The 26874-nt window shown below is 33.6% G+C and overlaps 1 protein-coding gene across 2 annotated transcripts; it reads left to right on the top strand.

Moving 5' to 3' along the window:
• Positions 1 to 13216: 13216 nt before the first annotated feature.
• LOC128233585 (uncharacterized) lies at positions 13217 to 22008 on the top strand. 2 transcript variants are annotated; one of them, XM_052947323.1, is made up of 2 exons: positions 13217 to 13342; positions 13511 to 22008. In XM_052947323.1, the coding sequence occupies exon 2, from the start codon at positions 13772 to 13774 to the stop codon at positions 16280 to 16282; it is 2511 nt and encodes an 836-aa protein (XP_052803283.1). In that variant the 5' UTR covers positions 13217 to 13342; positions 13511 to 13771; the 3' UTR covers positions 16283 to 22008. The 2 variants fall into 2 exon arrangements, with proteins under 2 accessions (XP_052803283.1, XP_052803284.1); XM_052947324.1 differs by having other exon boundaries at positions 13290 to 13342; positions 13727 to 22008.
• Positions 22009 to 26874: the final 4866 nt, after the last annotated feature.

Genomic DNA, 26874 nt, shown 5'->3' with positions numbered 1-26874 from the left:
CAATTTTATTCTTCTCATAAGAAACGTTACTTTTTTCTTACGTTGTTTTATGTCCAAAAGTGGAAATGTTGTTGGGGGTCGTAAAACATATAGAAATCAGAGTTACTTCGCGTGAAAATTGGCCAATTGACTTTGAAATATATAGGAAATTTATTTAGTGGTCCTTGACCTTCATGTATATGTTATTCGAAGCACGTGGTATAATCATCGTGAATAATACCATACTTACTTCTCAACACCATGCTTCCGATCCATGTGCTGGTAGTAATGATACATGGAAATAAAACCATGTTGACAGACGGGGCAGTACGCTGTCTTCTCGCCTACTTATTTTTAGTACAGAGAATGATTGAATTATATTTATTTTTTGATTTTATCCGGTTTGTAGCATATTCTTCCTAGACTAAGAATTCAGATTAATAATTGCTCAAAAAATAATTACGGAAACTTATTGATCAAACATAACTGCAATAATAGAAAGATAAATGAAGAATAGCAATTTTACCTCATTTTAAGATTATATTCAAGTCAAGATAAATTCGTTTCATCTCAGACAACATAATCCTTTATAAATCATTCAACAAAATTAGACCATTAATTTTACGTTTAATGTTTGGTTAATCCAAGTAGAGGGTGAAAAAAAAAACAAGTGACAGGTTACATTAACATGTCTGGTACCAAGGGACTTAAACGTGCTCATAAAGAAAACACATTATAGGTACACGGGCACTTGCGGATCGGGTATGGGGGATGAAGAGGAGCACCCGGCGCGCACCCCTACCTAGAATCACCCAATTTCACTTTTATTTTCAAAATAGGAGAAAAAAGTAATAAAATACACCCAAAATGCACAATTTCGAACTAGATATAGTAATATTTTTCGAACCCCCCATCTCAACACATTCACCCAAATAAATTTTGGTTCTGGGCGAGGGGCGCAAGTCAAAAGGTAACACCCTTAAAGTTATTTCCCCTCTTACCTGGACCCGCGCCTGCACGGATACAGTAAAGCTATAACTCTTTCTTATAACTGTACAACCTTAGTTAAATATTGACAACCTAGCTACATCTAACCATTTATATACAAACATAACTTACAGTTGATGTTATTTTTAGAATAAAGAACTAGAGCTGAAACTGTGTTTTTGGCGTCAAAAATGTATTTCGTAAAATGTATTGTTTATAGCAACAGCTGTAATACTAGATTGCAAACATCATGCATTACCGGTATGTGTCTTCATATGCCGTTGAAGTTCGGGCAGGATTTTGAATGCCCGCCCACAGTGCTGACATTGCAGCTTCGCCTCAAAATGCCGCACCCGATGGTTCTTCATGTGGTCAATGCGGAAGAAGCGTTCTTTGCACACGTCACATTCGTACTTGCGAAGCTGCTTGTGGGTGTGAAGGACGTGGCGATTCAGGTTGGTCAGGCTCCTGAATATATAAAGGTAAAATGCTTTTTTTTTATTATACCGGTGCATTATAGAGATTTATCAGTGAAATAAAAGTGATATTTCAAACAGCAAAATAACATTTTGATATTTTTCACTGCTTTGAAAGTTTAGCCCGCTCTTAATTCCAAAACAAACATCAGCGCGCACAGGGCTTGGACGCAAATCATCAACGACGTCATTTCGGAAATGACGTTACGTTCGCATACGTTTGGGCACGCTTTTCTGAAAAAGAACAATTAACTGCCATTTAACATCCTTTTCCAGGCATAAAATAACAGTTACAAAGACCTTGACCTTGACACATGCCCCTCAAAGGCAATCCCAAACTTGCTCTTCACATAAGCTAATAACACACACACTATCCATCAATTCTAAATTAAGTTATTTGACCTACACAACATTTTTCATTACTATCCATCAACCCCAACTAAAGTTGTTGGATATAAACCATTTCTCTATTTAGGGTAACAGTGACCTTAACCCCACACACCTCAAAACCAATCTTCTATATTTAGTAACAGTGACCTTGAACCCGACCCCCTGGAAAGGAATTAAACGCTAGCTCTTCACATGAGATAACTACACACAAACTTTCACTACTATCTATCAGTTCTTACTTAGTTGGAATAATAGATAGATAAATGGGTGGAAACCATGTTTTTACTTTTAGAAACAGTGACATTGACCTTGACCCCGACCCTCTCAAAAGCAATCCCAAACGAGCTCTTCACATAAGCTACCTACACAACAACTTTTAAGTTATTGGGAGGAAACCAGGTTTCTACTTTTTAGTAACAGTGACCTTGACCTAGATCCCACAAAAAACAATCCCAAACGAGCTCTTCACATATGCTACCTACACAACAACTTTCAGAACTATCCATAAATTATAACTAAAGCTATTGGGCTGAAACCATTTTCTATTTTTAGTAACAGTGATCTAGATTAACCCTTTCAAAAGCAATCCCAGGCTAGTTCTTTACATAAGCTACCTACACACCAACTTTCATCACCATCCATCAATGCTAGCTTTAGTTATTGGGCGGATACTTTTGTCTGACACCTGCCTGTCCACCTGCCCAACCACAACCCGAGCCTAATAACCAGGTTTTTGTTGACAACCTGGTTAAAAAAACATAATTGATAGGTATATTTCCCTTGTCGTGGAGTAAATAATGTCGCTGATTACCTCATTCTGCCAACATTTTTTTTTTAAATAAATGATATTGTTTTGTTTCTTCTAAATAAAATCATTGAAATATGGTGAGATGATTAAATAATATTAGCTTTGACGGAGTCAACAGCAATACCACTTAGATGCACATATTTTTTACAAACAGTCAACCAATTTCTTCATTTTCAACATGAGAGAGGTTGCGAATACACTTCTATAATATGTAGGTTTACTGTAATGCTTACAAGTAACAGTTGGCCTTTAAAGTTGTTTGCGAAACCTATATTTTCACTAGAACCGGTAGGCTGACCGACCCTCGTAAGACCAGTTCCACGTGAATTTATATATGTCATTTCCTTTTACCTTGCAAAAGCCTTCTCATACCATACAAGGTACATGTAGATAAAAAATTGTGCATGTGTCTTACAAACTGTAAACTTCTGTAAAGTACACATAACTGAATGACGTAGCACTCAGAAAGTAGACCACATATACATGGACAAGTAGCATTTCGCAACCTCTATCATTTTAGTGGTCAATGTTATATTTTGTCCAATGAGGCAGTATTTTTCAAAAAATTTGCCAATATATATATTTCAGCAAATCAGCAGTCAGCCGTTATTGAGTTTAACCAGGTAAATTTAAATAGTGATTAGCCAAGTTAGTGGGTCAGTAAGGTAGTTTACACAACATAGCGTAGACCACTAAAATTCTTAAATATTGTTACTACCTTATGTATTTTACAAGAAAATAGTGGTCACCATTATATCGTGTCAAATACGAAAGCAGTATTTCTGAAGTTTTCCAATACTTTTTTTCAGTTGCCCATTATGAATTTAAATCAGATGAAGCAGTAGATATAAACAGTGGCTTGCCAAGTAGTGCGTTGTTTACATGATATAATGTAGACAATTAACCACTTAGGTATTGTTAGTATGCACTTCAACAAAATAAATGGTTACGCGACTGTAAAACATAAAACCATTTATTTATTTAAGTACACACTAACAATCTTCAAGTTTTAAGTTAAACAGATGCACATGGTAGCCTAAGTTTTTGCAAGGCCTTTTTCTCAAACCAACTTGTGTCATAGAATTGCTTCAAATGTGCAAATTGTCACATGTAACATGTTAGCAACAGTGGCGGATCCAGGACTTTCTAAATGGGGGGGCACAACTAATTATAAACATATAAAACTACTTTGAATGCATTATTTTAATCATATAATGACATGGAATTCACATTTGTCATCACTGTCAATGATGTTTGGCAGATCAATTGAATTAAAAAGATCCTACTTATAAAAATGCCCCGACCCTAACTATTTTTTTCCGTTTCTGAGCAAAAAAAATATTCTTTAGCGAATAGAGAGTTACGAAGGGCGGATAAATGTAGATTTTAATCAGAACTATTGTTTATATGATAAAACAAAGTCAGGCAATGACAGTAATGTAGGAAAGACTGCCATGTGCAAGAAAACACCCTGAACTTACGACAGATTTTGAAAATAAAATAAAAAATAAAATAATAAAAAAATCCCTATCTACCCTACCTAGAAATTTTGGGAAGGTTACCCTAAACAAACAAATATTTTTTTTGGCCTTATTAAAGTATATTGATTGCACTTAACGATATTGTACTTCTGATGCCATTGTCATTTATGTCAACTGAAGTAAAAACAACTTGACAACACATTCTGAACGTTTTAAACTTGTTAAATGCACTGTCATGCACACACATATTTTGTTGACACACAATGACATTATTTAAAACAATGAAGAACTTATAATGTGCACATGTTAACAGTTTAAAACAACTTATATTTCTGGTATAGGATATATTCTGAAAACAGTAAACCATATAACTGCAGCCAAATTTGTTTACATTTGATCAGCTGTCTTTATCATTATCGAATGTTCGGGCCCCAATGTCATTTTCATGATACTTTTTCGTGACATATTATATATTATACTTTGAAATTGGCATACCATAACTAACGGAACATGAGAATCAGGTTCAATTGTATATTTGTTGAAATATTTATATAAATTTTACATTGTGACAAAACAACTTATTTGTACAGTTAAATCAATAAAGATGTGCCCCCAAAAATTATTTGCCGGCAAGCTGGGGGGGGGGTACAGGCCCTCTGTGACCCCCCAGTAGATCCGCCACTGTAGCAATGTACTAACATGTAGTTGCTTGCGATTATCTTCAATAGTTTTGAGTAAGAACCAAGGTTAAAGCTTTTACAAAACGCACAAAGCCTATTCCAATTCCTCAACTTTGAAAGTAGACACTCTAAACACATCTAAAGTATTACTGTCGAGCATGTTAAAGCACAAATGTAGCTAAGCAGAGGCAACATTTATTCATTTTAAACTATAAATAAAAATGTGAACAATTTCTGGTTTGTTGGGATAATTAAATGAGGCTAAGACAATAGTTCATGCATGGTTCTTGAAAATAAGAGGACAACTAAATAAGGTCCTAGGGATGTTGACAGTAGGGATGAGACGATACAGTCGAGACGTATTGATAGAACTACATGATATTTACCAATAAAAAATGTTATCATTTAAAAAAATATACTTATGATTTTGACCCGACTACCATATTCGTATTGATATACCTAGCTTGTGTATTGACAAGCCTTTTTCTATAATTCCCACTGGTCTTTTTATTGGACCCATTCCCCCTAGCAAAATATGATATTTATCCAATCTGGAGAAAAAATCCATATCAAAAGTACTTGTTTTTTACCAGTCTTTCTCCTCTAATGGTTAATTCAACATCCTAATGAATTGTATGATGTAAAGTTTGGGGATTATTCAACTCAGAAATCATTGTTTTACATCACATTCAGAGATCAGTATGCAATTATAACAACTGTCATGATTTATTGCAATAGATATTTATACTCACATGGATTGATATTTCAGCCATTTCAGGTCTTTTGAAGGGGAATAGAAACTTATATTTTAATAATTTCCTCATTTGCAGGAGACAGAAAAGCTTATTGTTTTTTAATGTAAAATTACCAATTTTTTATGTAAAGAGATTTTTTTTTTTCCAAATGGCATATTTGAAGCGCAAATTTACACAAATGTCTAGGGTCTTTTCCCTGAAATGGACGTATATTTAAGGCCTGATTGATATGTATTGACGACCGCAAATATTGGTACAGTATCTATATTCCCTGTATAGTCTCATCCCTAGTTGACAGTGTTGCATATATCATCATTATTGTCAATGCACTGTTTAAATTAAACCAATAATGCTGTTTTCATGCACCAAATATATATGTGTGTACTTAAAAAAAATCTCTCAGCCAGAAAACATATTACTGAAGAAAGTATTACCTATACGACTGGCCGCACTCCTCGCACATGAAAGGTCTCTCGCCCGTATGGAGAAGTTGGTGTGTTATCAAGTATTGTTTACGGTAAAACTTGGCCCCACATTTCTCACACGTAAACTGTTTAGTCTGGTGCTGCAGTAAGTGTTTCTGTGGATAAAAATGTGAACTATCAAAACTGATTACCTTTAAAATTACACTGTGTGACAGCATTATATACATGTAACTGGTACACTTAACTCTTTCGAGACTTCTTGTTAGTCAACAAACAAGTTATGCATAAACTTGCTTTATAAGTTAACATCAATCTTCATCAATAGGTATATTCATATAAGTTATATAAAATATCTTTTGGTGAAGATTGATGTTAACTAAAAGAGCTTTTAATATATCTCCAGAAAGCAGAAGTGATATCAAAGGTGTATAACTGTTTCAAAAAAGGAATACTACATGTAATTTACTTTAATACCTGATTACACAAACCATATATGTAATTTTCAAATACAAGTATAAACCAATTACATCCATAAATACCTGTAAAATTTTTGGGTGCTGAAATTGAAGACCACATCTTTCACAGGAATAGCCAGGGCCATGCAAATGTTTATGGTAAGATATCATAACAGAATTACCAGCTTTACCACAAACTGGACACTTCTTCACCCTTTGTCCTTTTTGACAACTGCTGTCTTCTTCAACACAAGTGTGTGATTGCTCTCCACTCTTTTTCAATTCACACTTTTCACTTGAAATAGCCCTTTCACTTTTTCCTATTTCAAGAAGTGCTTCTGTTGCTGTTTGTTCATCATTAGATTTATAATTTTGAGATCCATGCATTTTACTTTCAGTACCAACATTTACTTCTGTTGCTAAAGCTAAATGTTCATTGTTGACATCTTGTTTGTCATCCTTCAAATCATCCCCATTGGTGGTTTTTAAATTCGTGTTCTTAGAGGCTATCTCTTTGTTAAGTACAACACTTACAGTTATGTCCAATTCTTCTGCGACAATATCATTTCCAATTCTATCACAATGGTCATTTTCTACTGATAATACATGACATGCACACTGTGTTGCATGAAAATCAATATCGCAATCAATATGTATATCTTTTGGTGATCTTTCAGTTCCATCTAGCTTTTTATCCTTTTGAACAAAGTATGATTTAAGCTCTTTCCCAGTGATGCATGCTTCATATTTTTTATTTGGCTTAGATAACCTTGTACTTTTTCTTTCTTTGCCTTGATTTGAAGATTGTGACAAACTATGGTAGTCACCTGGACCTTGGTGTTGTAGAGCAGATTCATGTTCATTACATCTTTGTTTGTCATGTTTTCTATCAATGAATGTTTCACAAGCATCATCACGGTCCACCTTTCCTGAGTGGCTATACTGAGTATATGAACAAACCATGTCATATTTAGGAAAAGCAACACCCGTGTTATGGTGAAAATAGTATGAACCACCTTCAACATGATTTGAAAGGTGATTGTGTAACATACTAATGGTTTTAAAGCGCATATTACATGCTCCACATTTAAATTGGTCTATTCTGGAGTAAGGTAGCAGTACATTCTCGAAATCACTGTCGTTCCTTGTTTCATCTTTTAAACTTAAATTCTTCTGTTTGCCTGTCATCTTTTTTTTTGAATCCTTCAACAAACAAACAAAAAATAATTGTATAGATATAAAATTAAAATAACTTTTTCTCCTTCATTTCTATACTGCCATAAATGACAAAGTGGAACAATTAAGTCATGTCCATTATTTGTATCAATTACCAGTGCGCACAACTTCTACAATATATCCAGTTATCGAACAGTTTAGTTTGCCAACCAAGTGCCCTACTATTGAACTGAGGAAATAATTAATAAATATCCACTCATGGAATTTTGCGAGTCTAGTCATAAGTCAGTTTCGATATTTTAACTTTACTTGCAAAAACATGCAAGTCCAAATTTGAGCCAAGTAAATGTATAATGTATTTTATAACATTAAAAATGTAATTAGTGCTGTTTGCTATGTTTGTTATAGACAATTATACAATTCATTTTTTAACTCTAAAACATTTGATCTCAAACTCATTGTTATAGTCTTTATAGTTATAAATATTTTATACAGTCCTTTTTAACATCGTGTTTTTAATGTATATTGAAACAAGTAGTTTTTCTTTTCATCTTAACTATTCATTCTATTTCTTATTTCTTGTAGCCATTATACATCTATTATATTTCTACATTATGCTAAAACATAGTGGGTTAAAAAAGTTCTTTGCCCTTATGTTTTTTTGTTTTATGTTTTGCCAAGTTTAAATAATACTTATCTAAATTGTCAGTATCATTTAAATGCCTTGAATAATTAATTCTTTGTGAAAAGATAGTTATTCATATTCATTAGTTGAAGACAGGTTTGCAATTTAGAACCCTCTTTGTACTTTGTCTAAGATTTATAGCAAAATCTTACACATATAAAGCTGCACTCCCACAGATTTACTGTTTTTACAACTTTTTATTTTTTTTCTTGGAAAGAGCAAATTTTTGCGTAAATATCTGCAAACCAATGATATAAGACTGCTGACAAAAGATCAGATCGCAGATTTTCATATTTCTGATCGAAAATTAATGTTTTATGGCTTAAACTGTTACTAACGGTTTAAGAAAAATGCATAAAACATCAATTTTTGAACTGAAATAAAGCTTCTGCGATCTAATTTTTTGTCAGCAGTCTTAAATCACTGGTTTTTTATGGATTTTCGCAAATATTGGCTCGTTCCAAGACAAAAAAATAAAAAGTTGTCAAAACAGTAAATCTGTGAGAGTGCAGCTTTAACAGACTAACATATTTACCAACATATTTATTGCTGATCATGTGTGTATTGGGTGTGTATATGCCTATTAGGTTTTCCCTAGTCCAAATATAAATTGTACATCAACGGATTATTATACGCTTTTTTATATGTTAAATCCTTCATTAGAGATAAAGAAGAATCCTATTTTTTTAGGCTCAGGTTTTTGCAAGATACTCTAGATTGCGGATTTTAAATTAAGGATGTTTATTCAAGAATGTATATCAATAGACAGATCTATTGGATTTAATAAAATTATACCATAATTTGTAGACAACATTGTTGGAAGTATAATAATTGTGGGTAACTTGTAAATGATAATGATACATGTCTACCAATTCTTTAGTTAAGGGTAACTGATTGAATCACATCTATTTTGCAAGTTTGTCAACACATATCCAGGCATACGCACATACGCCAATGCATAGCATTCATCAGAAAAGTGAAAGAAACTCCAGATATACAATAAAAATTAAGGGCTAAGGGGGAAAAGGGAATATTTGCCGAATTATTTCAGTTGCTTGACACTGCGTTCTTCCTCTTTCTTCCACAGTAATAATGTTTTTGAAATTAATAAATGTGTTTCGATGCTTTTTCTTACTTTAACAATGAAGTATACAAAATGAATTGTTTGTGTGCCTTGGACCGTAGGTATTTTATCACTGTTATTGTACTGGTATCGAATGATGTTAAAAAAGCGGTAATTTTCAAAAAAGCAACATCATCTGATCTGCCATGATGCCACTTTTGAGGAGACAATTGATGAAAGTCAAAAATATAAACTGTTAATGGTTAAATAGTGACTTGGTACAAAGTATACGTTCCCTTCTTGGTTAGTATCTACCTAATGGAATTGGTATATTTTCCAAATACATGTATACATGTACATGATACTAAGTTGCACATTGACTTTCACATCACTATGTCAGTATGTGTGCACTATTGACATTGTATAATGTAGATTATTTCCTTTTGAACAAACAAACATTGTCATGAAATTTTCTGTTATAGTGAGCAGTTTATGATCCTTCAATATTTGATGCATTTAAAATTGATTGAGTTTGTTTGCTTAAAGTTTTAAACTTGTAAGTAGTACGCTTATGAAAAACAAAATAATAAAATAAGTAATTTCGACACTGAAATATAGCATGTGAACGCATTCTTTGACTCCACAGGGGCAGGTTACGTTGTTTTGACACACCACGCCCCCGTCTCGTTTTATTTTTTTTAATATATCAATTTCTTTTTTATCAAATTTTAGTAAGAATATGATGCGGTAACTGTAACTTGTCAGAATTGGCAAAAAATATTTTTTTCTAAATTTTTATTTTATTATCTTAAATCTTAAGTCCCTGTTTGATTTATCTTTTAGTTAGTAAGCAACAATACCACTCGCAAATATATATCAGTGCATGATTTGGCTTAATTTTTACCGTGCTTTTGTAGGATTTATACAATAAGTACCTTTGAAAACATTTATAAATCCAGGCTACATGTATTTGTCAACAATAAAAAGTAACAAAATTATAAACAAGGGGCGCAACTTTTGTAATGTGACTATCATCCGGGTTATAGACAACCAATAAAATTTGATAAAATTCCGTAATTTAATGAAAATCAAAACTACATTTGTGAAACTTAAAATATTTACATAATAAAATATGCACAAAAAATATCAAAATATACAACAATTATCTAATTTCGAGTGTGTATATATATATAACCACGGAACCAAAAGCCAGTCTCCAATTTTTGAAACATCTTAAGAGTTTTACAACAGGATTAAGCTAAGATTGTTATGTGTGTGTGGTTTTTTTTATATAATCTACGTTATATTTACTTCCTTTAGACGTTTTTAGACTTTGAATAAGAATTATCTTTATGATAATTACAATAAACCATTTATACGAGTATTTATCAAAATTAAGTTTAAGTTTGTATTTAGCCCGGCTTAACTGATAATTTTAAGATTAAGCCAGACAATGACATTCTAGGGTCTCCTGCGTCCGGATTAATCTTCTCGATTTGGCATAACTTTTTGTAACATTCTTTGTCATTGAATGATGATAGTTTTGGCAATTCTCTAAAAGTTGTGTCTTTTCTCGCTTGAGTCAGTTTTAATTGTTGGCTTCGAAGTGTTTCATCTCATACTAAAACGAGGAAAAGACACATTTCTTGATCATTTTAAGGAAAGAGTTCTGCTTATTTGTATAAGTTATATCTTTTTTAATGACTAACAGTTGAATTTGAGACTTAAATGTTTCTGTTTTAAGAAACATGATGTAAAGTTATTTCAATGATATCAAGGTATTAAGTAAAGATAATTTGGATGAAAAATCAGTCTTGATATGTTTAAAAATATACAAGTATATTTCTTATAATTATCATGTTCTGATTATGAATAACTGATTTATGTAAGAAGCGTAAATAATATTGTCTATGGCTTATACACTCAAGTCGTTCTTTTGGCTCTATTGCTCGCTTTTCGTGAGATAGTTAACTTAGTCGTCCTATGATCAGGAAGCGATTGAAATAAGCAGACATTTTTCAGTGAACAGGTTTTAAGACTGTGATTCTTTTAAAGTGACTCGCTCATGGTTTGTAAAATGCACTTTTTTAATTACGAAATAAAGTGCTGCAAATCATGAGGAGTGTTAAAACAAAACACCGAAAGCTAGAACCTTTCAGCAAGCGTTGATATTTGCTAAAATACATGAATCATCTTTGAAGACCACACTTTTCCTTAGCGTTTATAACGCGATTAAAAAAAATATTACGGCGGTAGGAGTGTGTGATTTCAATTGATTGACATTGGCCCGGTTGTTGGAACAATCGTTAAATACTTAACGAATAAATTTATCGTTAAAATGACTAAAATCGCTAAATTTTCGTTAAATTCCTTCGTTTAATTATTTTCGCTAAATTTCGGTTGTTGGAAATTTTAACGATAACGAAAGCGTTAAATCAGTCGTTAAGTTAACGAAAAATTTAAAGTACCTCATAATTACTTTAAATTTTAACGAATCAGTTAACGAAAACCAAAAGGGCTGCCGTAATTGGTTGTTTAGTAAATATTCCACGGAAAAATAGAGAATTTAGAGTAATAAATTTAAATGAAAGGCTAAATGATGAAGAATTGAGAAGAAGGTTCATGTTTGGAAGTAGAGGAATAGAGTATTTGGCCGATATGCTGAGAGAGGACCTAGTTAGGGAAACAGACAGAAGTTGTAGCCTGTCAGTCGAGGAACAAGTCTGTATAGCGCTGAGGTACTACGCTTCAGGATCATGTATGCAGGTTGTTGGCGACACACATGGTATACATAAAAGTACTGTCTGTAGTGTTGTGGACAAGGTAACCAAAGATATTGTGAAGCGTCATAATCAGAACATTTAATGGCCAGTTGATGAAACTACCAAGGGACGAGTGAAGTCTGAGTATATCGACAAAGCTGGATTTCAAGGTGTTATAGGGTGTGTTGATGGTAGCCACGTCCGTTTGATCAAGCCATTTCCAGACCAATAGAGAGGTTTTATCAACATAAAAGGATTCCCGTCCATAAATGTGCTGGCAGTTTGCGATGCAAAAGGTAGTGTATTTAAAAAAAATATATTAAACTGTAAATATTATACAGCTCTCTATATAACATGAAATAAACTGAAACTTACCCGTCACTGTAATGCTGGTGTTGCTGAAGAGCTCAAATAAGCAAAATCCAGCCACATTTCGTTTGGTATTTGTTTTTAAAACATAATTACTGTTTCAGTACAATGCTGGTTACTGCCATTAGTAAGTGCTTTAAAATTATTTGATAAGGTCAACATATCTACCTCTTGTTAAGTCCCGGTGGCCGTTTGGACTAGCAGGCTGTTTTCTATTTTTTTCTTGATTTTACAGGCGTTGGTTCGAATCTCACTTAAACCAAATTACTTTTTTATGCTAAAACTGTATTTTTTCTGCAATTTCGATATCATGGAGTAAAATAATGATAAAATAAGTATTTTCAGACGCATTACCGGTAAAAAAAATAGTCCAAAAACATGAGCGAGTCACTTTAAAACAGCAAAAGATGTTGATGTGTATGTACATTGCTTCTTTGTATACTTTTGAAACCAACTTACTCAGAAATTGATTTGAGACTTTGCAATGAATTGTTTGTTCATCTAATTGCTAATTGTCAATCAAGATTAAATTGTACTTTAATAGTAACTTATTATTAGACAATATTGAAAACATTATTCTTTATTATGAAATGCTGTTCATGATACTTATGATGTATATGTTATTCACTTTTACTGTTGACTTTGAAGTGTTTCATCTCATAATAAAACGAGGAAATAGACACATGCCTTGATCCTTTTTAGATCTCGGGAAGGAGTCACTAAGAGTCGTGGCACATCGCAAAACAAGGAAGTTTAGGTTGAATTTATGAATAACAAATTATCAAGTCGTAGAGACACCGGAATCTCAATTTCCATACTTACTCTGCTCGTCGGATTAAGGGATTAATTTGGTATGCCGTATTGGATTTGATATTTCCCTTCATTTTCAATTATTTACCGGATATTTATAATGAACAAAAACAGTTTAATTTGTTGCTAATGGATTTATGAATCTTCGGTTCCTTTTAAATATTGGATTATTTAGCTGCAAATAAAGATATTGACATCGCATATTTTAGCTGCCTGGTTGGCGCAGTGGTTAGCACACCCACTCCTTGGTTTTCCGGCCTTGGCATATGTGCGTTTGGTTGTTGGCAACCAAGCCAGACAATTGGGTTTTCTTCGAGCAATCTGCTTAACATCGTGCCAACGAGAATGACGTTACATGAGGTTAATTAACTTTCTGTACAATCGTTGTAAATTTTAAACTGAAAAGAAATCTTGATATACTTTAGGGTGCTTACATTCATACTGCATTGTACAAACTACATTTCGAAGCCATGAGGACGCCAGTTCTGCTTGCGAGTATTGTGCTCCTATTAAATATATATTGTGGGATCGCGTACCACCTTGACAACAACGAAGTAAAAACAACGTCAAATCTAGGAGATATCGTTTCCGTACCCGAGGAAGAAAACGAAACTTTATCACCTAGATTCAATGTATCACCTCCGAACACTCATCCAAAAAATATAAAACAAACCGTTACTAGAGAAAATGGTCACACTGTCGATACATACATTAACCACGACACAGTGTCAAGTGTTGAAAAGGCTGGCTTAAACGGAAAAGAAGATTCTGTGTCCGAAGAATGTGCAATTGAAGTTGAAACGCGTTCAGTGGATAGATTTCGTCATTTGGTTTTTAGATCTGACAGTAATTTCGTCCTTTTAAATTTAACTTCAAACTATGGTTCAGGAATACATTTAAGGAAAGCAGAATGGACAATTGCAGAAAATATTTGGATATGGACATTTTACGGGAAAGAAGGTGCATTAGAATTTCTCAAATGGCCAACTGAATTTGGAATTTGGTCCATGGGTCTATTATACGAATCTGTGATCAGAAAACCAATTGAGATATCACTGAAACGAATTACTGGCAATTGTTCGAAATTAGAAGTCGGAAAAAAGGATGATGACCTTGTTATTGCGAAAGCCTTAACAAAATTAACACTTGAAATGATGTCGCTTGACAAGGAAAAGTATGCACCTAGCTTTTATTGCTACCGAAAAAGAATGATAATAGACGCATACGTACTCTGCAAACATATTGTGTGTCCGATTGAGGCAGTAAAACACTCTTGCTGCAATTTCTTCTACAACAAAACTTTAAATCAGAGAGTAATGAACTGTAATGAACTTGAATTCGAGTACGACGAAGTGTGGTGGATCTTTCCAAGCATTATTTCGACAGTGTTGCTGATGTATTCACCTTTATTTCTTATGTACATATTGTACCACTTTTCAGAACGGGAAAGCGGTCGTCTGCGATTAAATGTTTTGAATGGACTTACGGAGAACACTATAACTTTTACACAAGACAACAACGAGTCTATGATTATACATTCTCACGATGAGTATATCTTATTCGATGGTATTAATCATGTCACTTTGTTAAACAAAATCTGTATTCCTTTGAACATGAGTTTGGCAGCAATGGGTTGTTTTACGGACGTATTAAAGCGTTCGGTTAGACTTCTCATTCCTGCATTAAGCCTTACCTTTGTTGGACTGCAGGTGGTGTTAGATTATAAGGTATTGTACAAGTTTGTACACGACTGTGTCGAATCCGGCGTACCAATGGGTTTTCGCTCAATACTGACGGGCTATGATAAAAGTAAAAATATTTTTCTACCCTATATTGGTGGCCCTTTCGTTGCTCTGTCGTGTTATTTAATCATCACTGGTGTGCTTGTTCTTGCGCCCAGCGATCCAGCTAGACTATTGTCCGATGCTGCAGTAGCTTCGAGATCGTCACAAAGTATTCCTGAAGCTTCGCCACTTTTTTTGAGTCTCAATAATATAGAAATATTCGGTGCAATAAATCTTAAATACAGCAAAGGCTTTCGTAAGATATATAATATTTTCCTTGCTCAATTCTTTATGCTTATGAATGTGAAGTTCTGGAAACACATTTTCAAAATTCAAACCGCTCGATGGAATGTTTATAATAAATGCTGTCTTTGCGTCACTGTCTTTCCTTTGTATTTTATTTTGTGTTGTGTAGAGATTTTTTTATCCGTAATAATATATGGCTTCCCGATTGTATCATTTGGAATGCTGATAATTAAAGCATATTGTATTCCTTTTAACAGAGGCGTTCGTAGATGTAGAGATCATATTTGCATGTATCTTTTTACAGGTTGTCTCATTCTATCAGTTGTATATTTTATCTTTATGTTTGCTACTATTTTTTCTGACGCTATTTTGTTTCTCACACGCGTTGCTATATTTACATTCACTGGCATAATCGTTTATCCTAAAACGGCGTACGGATATATGATATTTGGCTTTACTGTGTTTTACTATCTTTCGAACTGTTTTAGTGACTTTTCTATGAACTATAGCCGTCTCATGAAGGATATTATCAAACTTACAAAGGGCTTTCAGCGGCATAATGAAAACACCCAGAAAAAGGTGCTTTTCAAACATAAGGACAAATGGGGAATTAGAGAGTCCCTTTTTGAACTAGCCATAGAAAACCACAGCCCTCGACGAAAATTGTTGTTTTCGACGCTCCTCCGAGCATTTGTTGTTCTCGGGTTACTGGGAATTTGTATTAACATGCTTTCCAAAACGGACAGCTTTCGTGAACTTCACGTCATAATGCATGTTGGTACGGCTTTGTTTATCTGCGCTTTACCGCAGATAGTGAACCGTGTTTGCAAGAAAGAGGACAGCGCTAAGGTATTAAAGCGACGCAGAAAAGCATTGATCAACACAGTTAAGGAATATCTTGGTTATTTTGCTGATAGTGAAACGTCTGATTCGGAAGATAATGGCCTTTAAAGGCAAACCATGAGAGCATGGGCTTGCTGCTATACTTAAAGATTTGGGAACTTCAGACGAACAAGCTCGTCGCGTAAACAAGAGATTGATTTACGATCTGGGCCATATTCATCAAGCACTTAGTTGAATTGTTCAGTGAGAACAAGCCTTGTCTTATATAAAGTTCAAAATAATAAAATAACTATGTTACGAAGATAAGCTAGCAAGAGGTCTAGATTATAAAGGCACATGATTAAATATGATGGGATAAAGAGTGTATTCAAACCTTTCGTCACTAAAAGATCGAAATATTCATGTATGAAACTTCATAAATACCGCCCCTAGCTTATATTTCCTGCAACAAATAATAGGCAACAGTGGTAACAATGGTTACATAACCAGTACTCTTAGAAGTGATTGTGTGTTATTGTGTCTTGTTTCATCTCTTAAACCTCAACTGCCTGAGTTTTCCCCTCACCCTTGCTTACTTTCGCTAGTAATCCCTCGTTTGGCTGTATGTCGAAAGGTTAGTTGGCTGTCGGGGTTCTATAAGAACAGCACGGATCTGATTCCCCTTATAGAGTGGTTTTGTTTTTTCTGAACTTTTTTATATTGCATTATAATTATGAAATCATATTGATATATACAATTTTATAATTTCAGTTATCGTAATATTTAGTGTTTGTTTTGTTATTGAAAGTATATTTCATTATTATGATATATCACATGGTGCATGTCCATTTAAACCCATTATACTGGTTGAGAAGCAGTTTCCGACAGTTTTTACAAGTGTTTATTGATTTATTCATACGTGTTAAAATTCCTACTAAAATTGTTCATATTTTAGATAACTACAGCTCAAGCTGCTATTGTTGATATATTTTTCACATGTGTGACGTCACATATAGTGTATCTAATGGGGGCGCCAAGAGGGTACTTTCACTGTTCTGATTAGCTGTTGACGAGAAGCAGTTTCCGACAAATCAAATACGTGGCAGATTTTAGGTGCCTATTGTGTGTTTTTTTATCCATTTATTCAATATACTAAATAGAAGACTATAATACGAGAACTATTATTTAATTTTTCAGCATTTACCAAAAATTAAACCTAAAAACTTACGCCAGTCAATCATCATTCTGGAAATCAGGCAGACACTAAATATCAATGATATTTTGTTTCATTTCTAATAAGAACTTGTGTTTGTAATCATTTTAGTGAATGTGGGTGTGAAACTAGCATGACAACAGTGTTCGCAAATATGTACACAATGATCATTGTTTGTATAAGTCAATTAAGGACAACCTTGTAGCTATTCATAGATATGCAAATAAGGTTTACACGCATGCGCAGTGCGCTGCGCGTGACGATCCCCCACGTGCAAGTTTGTGTACAAATTGAAAAATAAACATTAACCATTAAATAATAATAAAAGTTATTTACGTGTCTCGGTAAAAACTTCAACTTTTGATTGCCTAGTAACCATATAATTGAATTGCAATACCTTCTTTATGAAGATCAAAAGAAAGTACGCGAAAAAGCGATTTGTCGGAAACCGCTTTCCGTCGGAAACTGCTTCTCAACCAGTATAACCCCAGTATCGTTATATTGATGGCTTTGTTTTTGAGAACAACATATAACATTATAATAATGAAAACATTTTATAACACCAGTTATAACTATTGTTATTGTAGTTTTAGATACATGTTGTATATATAAAGTATTATGAAAACATATTGATACATTTTCACTAAGTTTAAATTGTACACTAAGAAGGTATTGATTACGGCCCAAGGACTATAATTCCTGCTAAAGTAAACAGCTAATAAACATAGTTACACTTCCAATAAATCGTAATGGTGATTGTGTTGTTTCTGAAAACATATAACATGACATTTCTATTTTTCAACACATATTTAAACGTTTTTTGTATCTAGATATTCTTACCGTGCCTTTAAAGGGTTTATACTATAAGTACCTTTGTAAACATTCATAAAATCAGACTATTCGGGATATTTGTCAACAATAAACAACAAAATTATAATCAAGGGGCGCAACTTTTGTAATGCGATTATCATCCGGGTTATAGACAACCTGTTAAATGTCATACGGTGTCCATTTCTTCATGAAAACCAAGACTTCATTTATGAAACGTAATCTATTTTCATAATGAAATATGCAAAAATAACCAAATATACAACAGTGATCTAAATTAAATCTCGAGTGTATATATAACCACGGACCTACAAGCCAGGCCCCAATTCCTCGGAACATCTTAAGTCTCTTATGACCAGTGTATCTCAGTGAAATGACCACTTACATCGATACTCTTTAATCCTTTTCAGTCTGTCTGTCTTGCTTTAATGAATTTAATGTGCATATATTATTTATCTGTGCCTTAATTCATACATGTCATTGTACGATCCCTGTACCATTCTGTGTCAGTATGCATTAGAGTCAATGAATTATATTGGACAGATTGGTTTGATAGTACTAGTGGCTTGCGACAAGATTGTTCCTTGTCACCTTTGTTATTTAATTTGTTTCTGAATGATTTAGTAGCAAAAATTAAGGCTATAGGAAAAGGTATAAACATAGAAAATGAATTTGTTTCTTTCCTGTTGTATGCCGATAATACTGTCTTATAGCTGAAAATGAAAATGATTTACAGTATTTTTAAGAAGTATTATCCAACTGGTGTGCTGTTAACACTATGGCAGTAAAACCTCAGAAAAGTAATATAGTCTGTTTTAGACCACCATCTGTTGACAAAAGATCTTATACTTTCACTTGTGGTGACCATACTTTACAAGTCGTCAGCCAGTACACCTACTTGGGTCTTCTTTTGGATGAGCATTTATATTTTAAAAACCCCTGCAAAGTCTGTGGAACAAAGTGCTGGAAAAGCACTAGGGATCCTGATAGCAAAATCGCATGCCATATAATGTTTGTACAAAACTATATGAAAGCTCGGTGTGGCCTATTGTTGCTTATGGTGTCTCTATATGGGGTACTAAGTCCTACTCCAGTATAAATGCGGTGCAAAAGAGGGCTATGCGCTTTTATCTAGATTTGGGAAAATATACTCCAACTGCTGCTCTATATGGTGAACTTGGTTGGCGACCAGCTCTTGTGAAACAGTGGAGCTAGACAATGGCATAGATTTAATAGCATGAAAAGAACTAGATTGAACTATAAAATATATGAATACTGTAATAAAAAAGCAAGTCCCAAATGCAAAAACTGGCAATATATTTTTGTACAACAATTAGAAAAAAAAAGATTTGTCAAATCTGCTGATTACACATTCTCAGTTCTCATCGAAAAGATTTTGTGATTTCGTTGAAAACAATAGCATGGATCTATGTGTTAATAAATGGAAAAACTGTATAACCAGTGCAACTGGTCCTAGTGGACGTGGCAGAAATAAGTTGAGAACATATCAATTATTAAAATCTCAATTTGAAACTGAGTCCTATGTATCAATTCCAATGCCCTTAAAATATAGAACAGCACTTGCTAAGTTTAGGTGCGGGGTAGCACCTCTTCGTCTGGAGACTGGCAGATATGAAAATCTGGTAGTGATCTATAGAATCTGTCCTATATGTAAACAAGATGTTGAGTCAGAATTAAATGTGTTAACTATATGCTCTGCTTACCAACCACTTAGAAAAGCACTGTATGATAAAGCTAAGGATATCAATGTTGAGTTTGTTAACATGGATGATGTACATACGTGTATTTTTTAACTCTCCAATACAGATATTGTTAAATTAACCGCCAAAACCTGTTTTAATATACTTTGTACACGTAGTTAAGTGATAATCCTTTTAAATGTATACTTTCTTAGCTTAAATGAGTCATATAAATAAGATTAAGTTTTCAGAATAGACTTAATTGTTTTTATCCTTTATCAACAATGTCGAGATATGTTTTTTAGTCTCCTGTAATTCAATTTTATATATGGATGTGCACTTAACTCTTAGATATTTGTATATTATGCTTTGTTATGCTGTGTACATATGAAAAATGAATAAACTATAAAACTGTCAATTTAGTATAGCATATTGTATATGTTTTGTTAATTTATAAGGTAGTGTTTATGCTAACATTGGGTTAAAAATTTAATTATAATTATTTTTTTACTTAAAACGCGATGTCTAATCACTTATTATTCACATTTAAACTTGTGTAATACATTTTCATTAAAAATTGTTAAAGCGCTTTTAAACTTAATGTTATCTTACTATAGTTTTTTTTTTACTTATTAATGGTTCTGCGTATTGTATTGCGTAACTGTGTAAGTGTGTATATACACACGAGAGTGTGCCAGTGTCTCTCAAGTTGCATACATTATTTTTGAATATGCTTAAATGTAAACATTTACAAAAAAAATCGCTATTCATTTGTCCTAATGCTAAGCATACTACCTAATTTGTCATATAGATAGAAACCTATGCGACACTGCACGGATATACATCTTTTCTCGCACTATCGTTATAGTTACAGCATCTTAATACTGCGTGTATGTACTGCCTACTATACTCTTGATGATAACTTGATTTTACTTATATATCTCGTTTGAATTACATCCATTTCAATTTTAAGTTAATTTAGGATCTTTCAAGAAAATTTATGTTAAATAGGTTATGACTTGAAGTGTTCAGGTATCCTTTGGGTCTATGTACAAACTGACTTGTTTTTACTAATTTTATCAACTTGTGCATACGATTGATTACCAGTTAGTGTAAATATATGTTCAATTCTTTACGTACACAGTTTATACTCTTCGATGAAAATAAAAATAACTATGACAGCAATATGCTCTTGTAAACTTAAGTTCATTGTTCTGTAGGCGTTAAAACACTTTCCTTGTTCTTTTTGCATCAAACATCTTTTCCTGTTCTTTTTTCTTCTAGTAGTCAGTACCACTTTACTGGTCAATTGTACAGCTATAATATTAACATTTTCGATTTTATTTAGAATGGATATTTTTTTTAATCATCGGCCTGTTAGAACGTTACCCAATGCTTACTCTTGAATTGCATTTATTACTGTTTTATTTTCTTCTCTCTCTAGATAGATCCAGTTTCTGTGTTATTTGGTGGTTAGAGTTGAATCTTGTCTTTTTTGTTCAGCTGAAGATTTATAGTATAGTTCTGATAGGCATGCCAATCGTAAAAATGTTTTTGTTTATTTTTTTGCGCGTATCATGACTGCTCGTGATATACCATCAATAATTGTCATGCCTAGGTACTGTCTATATGTTAAATTATTTTTGACAATATTTTTCGCATTAGTTATAGTTCATAACATTCATTGCAGATACTTAGTCAAATTAAATATTGTTTGTTCAAATAAAATAAACCTGTCTATGTCTGATGGAGCTCGCTCTTATCACCAAGTAAGACGTATCATAAAAATGCTTGTTTTGCGAAGCAATTATAGGGATTTTTACTTTCCATGGTTATACCAGCTGGGTTGTACACTATTTTTTTATTGTCCGGAGATATTCACCCAAATCCTGGTCCTAGTTCTAGTTACAATTCTTCCACTGTCAGTTCGAATGGTGAAAGTTCTCTTACTATCACTACCTGTCCCTTATATACACTGCAATATTCAAAGTCCGTTTGGTATTCCATTCATATAAAATGTTACCATGTTTACTCAGAGCTGATAATGAATAATGAAAATTAGGCTCCGCCTACTGCGTAATGGTATTTTTATTACTGCTGCAGGCTTTTGTACATAGCAGAGTTGTGTTTACTATCATGAGATGTATGTCGTTATTAAAGTATAAAACATTGAATTGTGTTTATATACACTGACCACCCAAGTTAATAACAAAGTCTTTAACCGAAATTGGACTTACTTACAAGTGAGCTAACCTCATTTGATTTTCTTACCTTTTCGGAAATGTGGTTAGCTTCTTCAATATTAGACGTCCGAATTCATATTCCTGGATGTTCGCGACCGGCCCGGCGAGATCGTTGCAGTGATTCGTATGGTGGAGGTGCCGCTTATATCAAAGTATGTATCAATTTTAAAAGAAGAAACGATTTAGGATTAAATGATATCGAGTGTCTTTGGTTGGTAATAAAGACCCGCACAACTAAGCGTGTTCTTCTTGGTGTCTTCTATCGTCCTCCTAATTCTTGTAACAACTACTTTAATAACATTGAAAACTCAATTGACGAGAGATTGACGAGAGAAAGCGGTATTGATGATATTATTGCAACGGGTGATTTCAATCTAAACATTCAAGTTAATAATTCAGGGCGTAAAATTCATTCTCTGTCACAGCAGTATGGTTTTGAGCAATGTACTAGTATCTCAGAGCCAACATACTTACTGAGCATTAGTTCTCAATTATAGATCTCTTTTTCGTCTCTAACTCAAACTCTCTTGTCCATAGTGGTGTTATTGAGCCTTTTCTCGAGCAAAACATTTGAATTCATAGCCCTGTATTTGGAATTTTCAGATACCAAAAAAGCAGTAATTTAAACGAAAGTCTCTCGTAGTAAAGTATGGAAATATGAAAATGACAATTATGTAAAATTACGACAGAGGCTTTAGGATACAGATTGGAAAACTGTTAGAAATGCTAATATAGACTTGTCCACCTCTAATCTAATACAAATTATTACTAATATTGCCAGCAGTTGTATTACACGCAAGGTAGTAAATATATATCCAAATGAACCTCAATGGATGAACGCTAGCTTTAAATTAAAAATTCGACAGCGAAAACGGGCCTTTAGAAAAGCTAAACACTAAAATAATCTGACACATTGGACAAGGTTCCGCAGCTTGCGAAACGAAGTAGTTGCCCTCGTTCGTAGTTCTAAATCTCTTTACTGTGATAAACTTGCTTCGAAACTCAAATCCAGTGAGCTCAGTTCAGGTGGAAAACTTGAAAATCATTTATCACTCCGACATCATTAAGGGACATTGCTACACTAGTCAATCCACTTGATGGTGAACTTGTTACGGATAAACAACATAAGGCTGATATTCTCAATGATTATTTTGTCCGCCAAACATACGTTGACGACTCAAGTCAAGTTGTTCTCCAACACAAAATTAGATCTGAGCAAGGAAAACTAGAATCTTTTATTATTCTACCATTTGAGGTTGAGGATGCAATTAACTGTCTCTCGACAGGTAAAGCATCGGGTCCAGATGGCATTAATAAACGTATTCTACATGAAGCTTCTGGCTAATTTAGCCAACCTTTATGTGAATTGGTTCCTTGGTTCTTACGTTCTTAGGTTATGTCATTAGAATGGAAATGTTCAAATGTCTGCGTCGTCTTAAAAAAGGTGATCCTTCAAACTATCGATCAATCTCTCTTCTTAATAAAATGGAAAAGGTATTTGGGAAAATTGTATTTAAACATGTATTCACTATTTTTCGTGATTCACACTTCTTTACCAGTTTCAAATCAGGTTTATGCCCGGTGACTCTATTGTTAACCAGTTAACTTATCTCTATATTAATACATTTTGTCAAGCTCTCGACGATGGACTTAAAATATTTGTCCTTTGCGATAGGACAAAAGTTGTCTTTTTCGATATAAGTAAAGCGTTTGATAAAGTTTGGCATCGTCGTCTTCTGTAAAAACTTGAACAAGTAGGACTTTGTGGTCGTCTACTATCTTGGTTTTCCAATTACTTAGGAAATAGGTCTCAGCGCGTTGTAATTCCAGGAGCTACATCCTCATTATCTGAGATCGAAGCGGGAACTCCAAAGGATCAATTCTTGGTCCCCTTTTGTTTCTTGTATACCAATGATATTGTTCAGGAGGTTGATTCGTATATAAAACTTTTTGGGGATGAAACGAGTCTCTTTGTTATTGTCAAATCCACTCAGTCCACAACCTTAAAATTACAGACTGACATTAATGAATTTTCTCTCTTGGCTGACAAATGGCTTTTTAAGTTCAATCCATCGAAATCAGAATCAATAGTCAAATCTCGTTAATAAAATAAACCCATTCACCCACCAGTGCATATGTTCGGCACAGCTATTTCTTCCGGTGAATATCACAAACATCTTGGCATTTTTTCTCACTGATGATTGCAGTTGGCACGCTCATATTAACTACAGCAAAGATAAAGTCTGGTGAAGAGTAAATATAATGAAACGTCTTTGTTATCAACTTGATAGGCTGTCTCTGGAGGTAATTTTTCTCTCCTTTATAAGGCCAATATTGGAGTATGCAGAAGCTATCAGGGATAATTGTACACACTACGAGATGGCCGAACTGAATAAAATACAAAACGAATGTGCACGTATAGTTACTGGTTGTACTAGACTTGTTTCTCTGCATTTCCTACAGATTGAATATGGTTGGGAAACTTTAAATACTAGACGCGAGAAACACAAACTTTTTCTCTTCTTAAAATGAAAAATGGCTATACGCCAGATTATTTTTCTGTTTGGTTTCCCAGACAGTAGGACAAGCATCATCAAGACCGCTTAGAAATTCATCCACTATATCTAGTTTTCGAACCCGCACATCTTTGTATATGAATTAATTCCTTCCTTTTACAATATCTGTAAGAAATTCTCTTCCAGTTGAGGCAAAGGCTGTAAACAATATCGCTGGTATTAAATCATACCTATATTCTGAGCATAAAACACAATTTTATTACGGGAACCGTCGGCTTCAGGTTCTGCCCACTCAACTACGCAACGATTGTATTCCTGAATCCCCATCGCTATGCTAAAATTAATGTTCCCTTATCATTTTGTAGGTGCGGAAACAGGAGACTATATACCAATATCTCTTTATTTGTCCTCTCTTTACTTAACAAAGGCAACATCTGTTTAATACTGTTCAATCCCTGACTCAGGTTATACTCCATTCATTACTATATGATTATGAAACACTGACGGAAGAGCAAAATAGTACTCTGTTTGATGCAGTTAATCGTTTTATTTTTTGTCAAAAAGATTTGAAAGCCAGTGATCGACTTAAACCACCAACACTCACACATCTTTTACTTTGCCTCTCTTTCTTTTTCTTCTATTCTCAAACTTTTTTTCCAGCTTTAAAACAGTTGATTAATTTAGAATACAAATTTGTTTCTTTTATATTTTCTTTATACTAGGTGATTGCATTTAAAGTCTCTCATTCAATCACCTGTATTTAAAACATGAATTAATATGAGCTTGTATACTACTATTATTATAACTTCTTTACTAATACCTGCCTCAATTGTCAATTGTAATTTATCATAACAGGGAAAGGAACTCTATTAGTGTATTTGAACTGCTCCAATCCTGAAATTTGATTATGTATTTGGATTGAAATGTTGATTAATTTTGCTCAATAAAATATGTTTAAATCAACAGGATTACGCTAAGCTCACTATATTTTTTTCTATAATTCGCGTTATATTTTCTTCATTGAGACTTTTTAGACTTTGAATAGGAATTATCTTGATAATTACAATTAACGAAATTTTATTTATCAAAATTAAGTTTAAGTTTGCATCTTGGCTTCTTTAAATAAGCTACTTAAGCCTGTTAACCTTGAGAAGTTTCGAGAAAATGGGGCCAGGTTAATAGGTACGTGATATTAATGAGAGGGAATAAAAACAACAGAAACCGGCAGTGAAATATCTACGGCACGTTCCCTCAGGGTCGGATATTCGAACCCACCCACTAACACATGGAATATGCCATCAACAAAATGCTTAATTTCTACTTTTCTTGCAGTCAAATTCCAGAAGAAGTTGAGAAATGCTTTTAGAGTCGACAAGTATCACGCATTTATCAACTCGCCGACGGTAGAACGAAAAGTTCAAATTGTCGCGATTAGAAATTACAACGACAACTGAAAAAGTAGAATATTACTGCTTAATGTCAGCTTGTCAACTTTCGGTGGCGAGCTACCCAACTGTAAGAGCTCTAATTTCGACTTATCGCGCAACAGAGATCACGGCTAGTGTCTTTCTTTTTTAAAGTTAACTTCAAAAACGAGGGCCATTATAAAATATCCGTATGCTTTTGTTATAACTTTAAGAATATAATCTAAGGTATGTGCGTTTGGTTGGTGTTCACCAAGCCTGACAAGTGTGTTTCCTCCGGGAAGTCCAGTTTCCCCCACAACACAAGTCCAGTCACGGCTTGGGTGCCGACGAGAGTGATAAATATATTGTTGAAATAACTTGTTTCATAATTGTTGTTAAATAAAAAGTTTAAACTAAAATTAGCTGACAAAATAACGCCATTTAACATCATTCATTAGATATTTTCACCTGGTATTTGCGTTGAATACCTCTGTAGTTCAATGTATTATAATTATGCTTTCCGGTTGTTGATAGAGATTCATCAATGAAACACAAATTATGTTTCACTGTTTCATTTAATAAAAAGAAAAGTCATTGGTTACAGTGCAACATCCCTTTATGTCTAATCTCTTGAACACTAAAAGTAAATATTTCACTCGTGGCAACGCTATTCGTGAACTATAGGTTTTGGTGCTCACTCGGTGAATTATATTACGATCTTACGCTGCCACAAACAACTCTCTTCTATCTTATAATCACACGTGCACACTTTCTGTCTTACTATGTTTTGACTCTTTAAAATTATTTCAAGTTGG

Source organism: Mya arenaria, chromosome 5 (assembly GCF_026914265.1).
Source record: "Mya arenaria isolate MELC-2E11 chromosome 5, ASM2691426v1".
NCBI lineage: Eukaryota > Metazoa > Mollusca > Bivalvia > Myida > Myidae > Mya > Mya arenaria.
Note: the sequence above shows the minus strand (reverse complement) of the source record. Positions and strands in the feature narration are given on the sequence as shown.

Excerpts from the sequence above, each read along its gene's own strand:
- LOC128233585 (XM_052947323.1), top strand. The coding sequence starts at position 13,772 with ATGAGGACGCCAGTTCTGCTTGCGAGTATTGTGCTCCTATTAAATATA.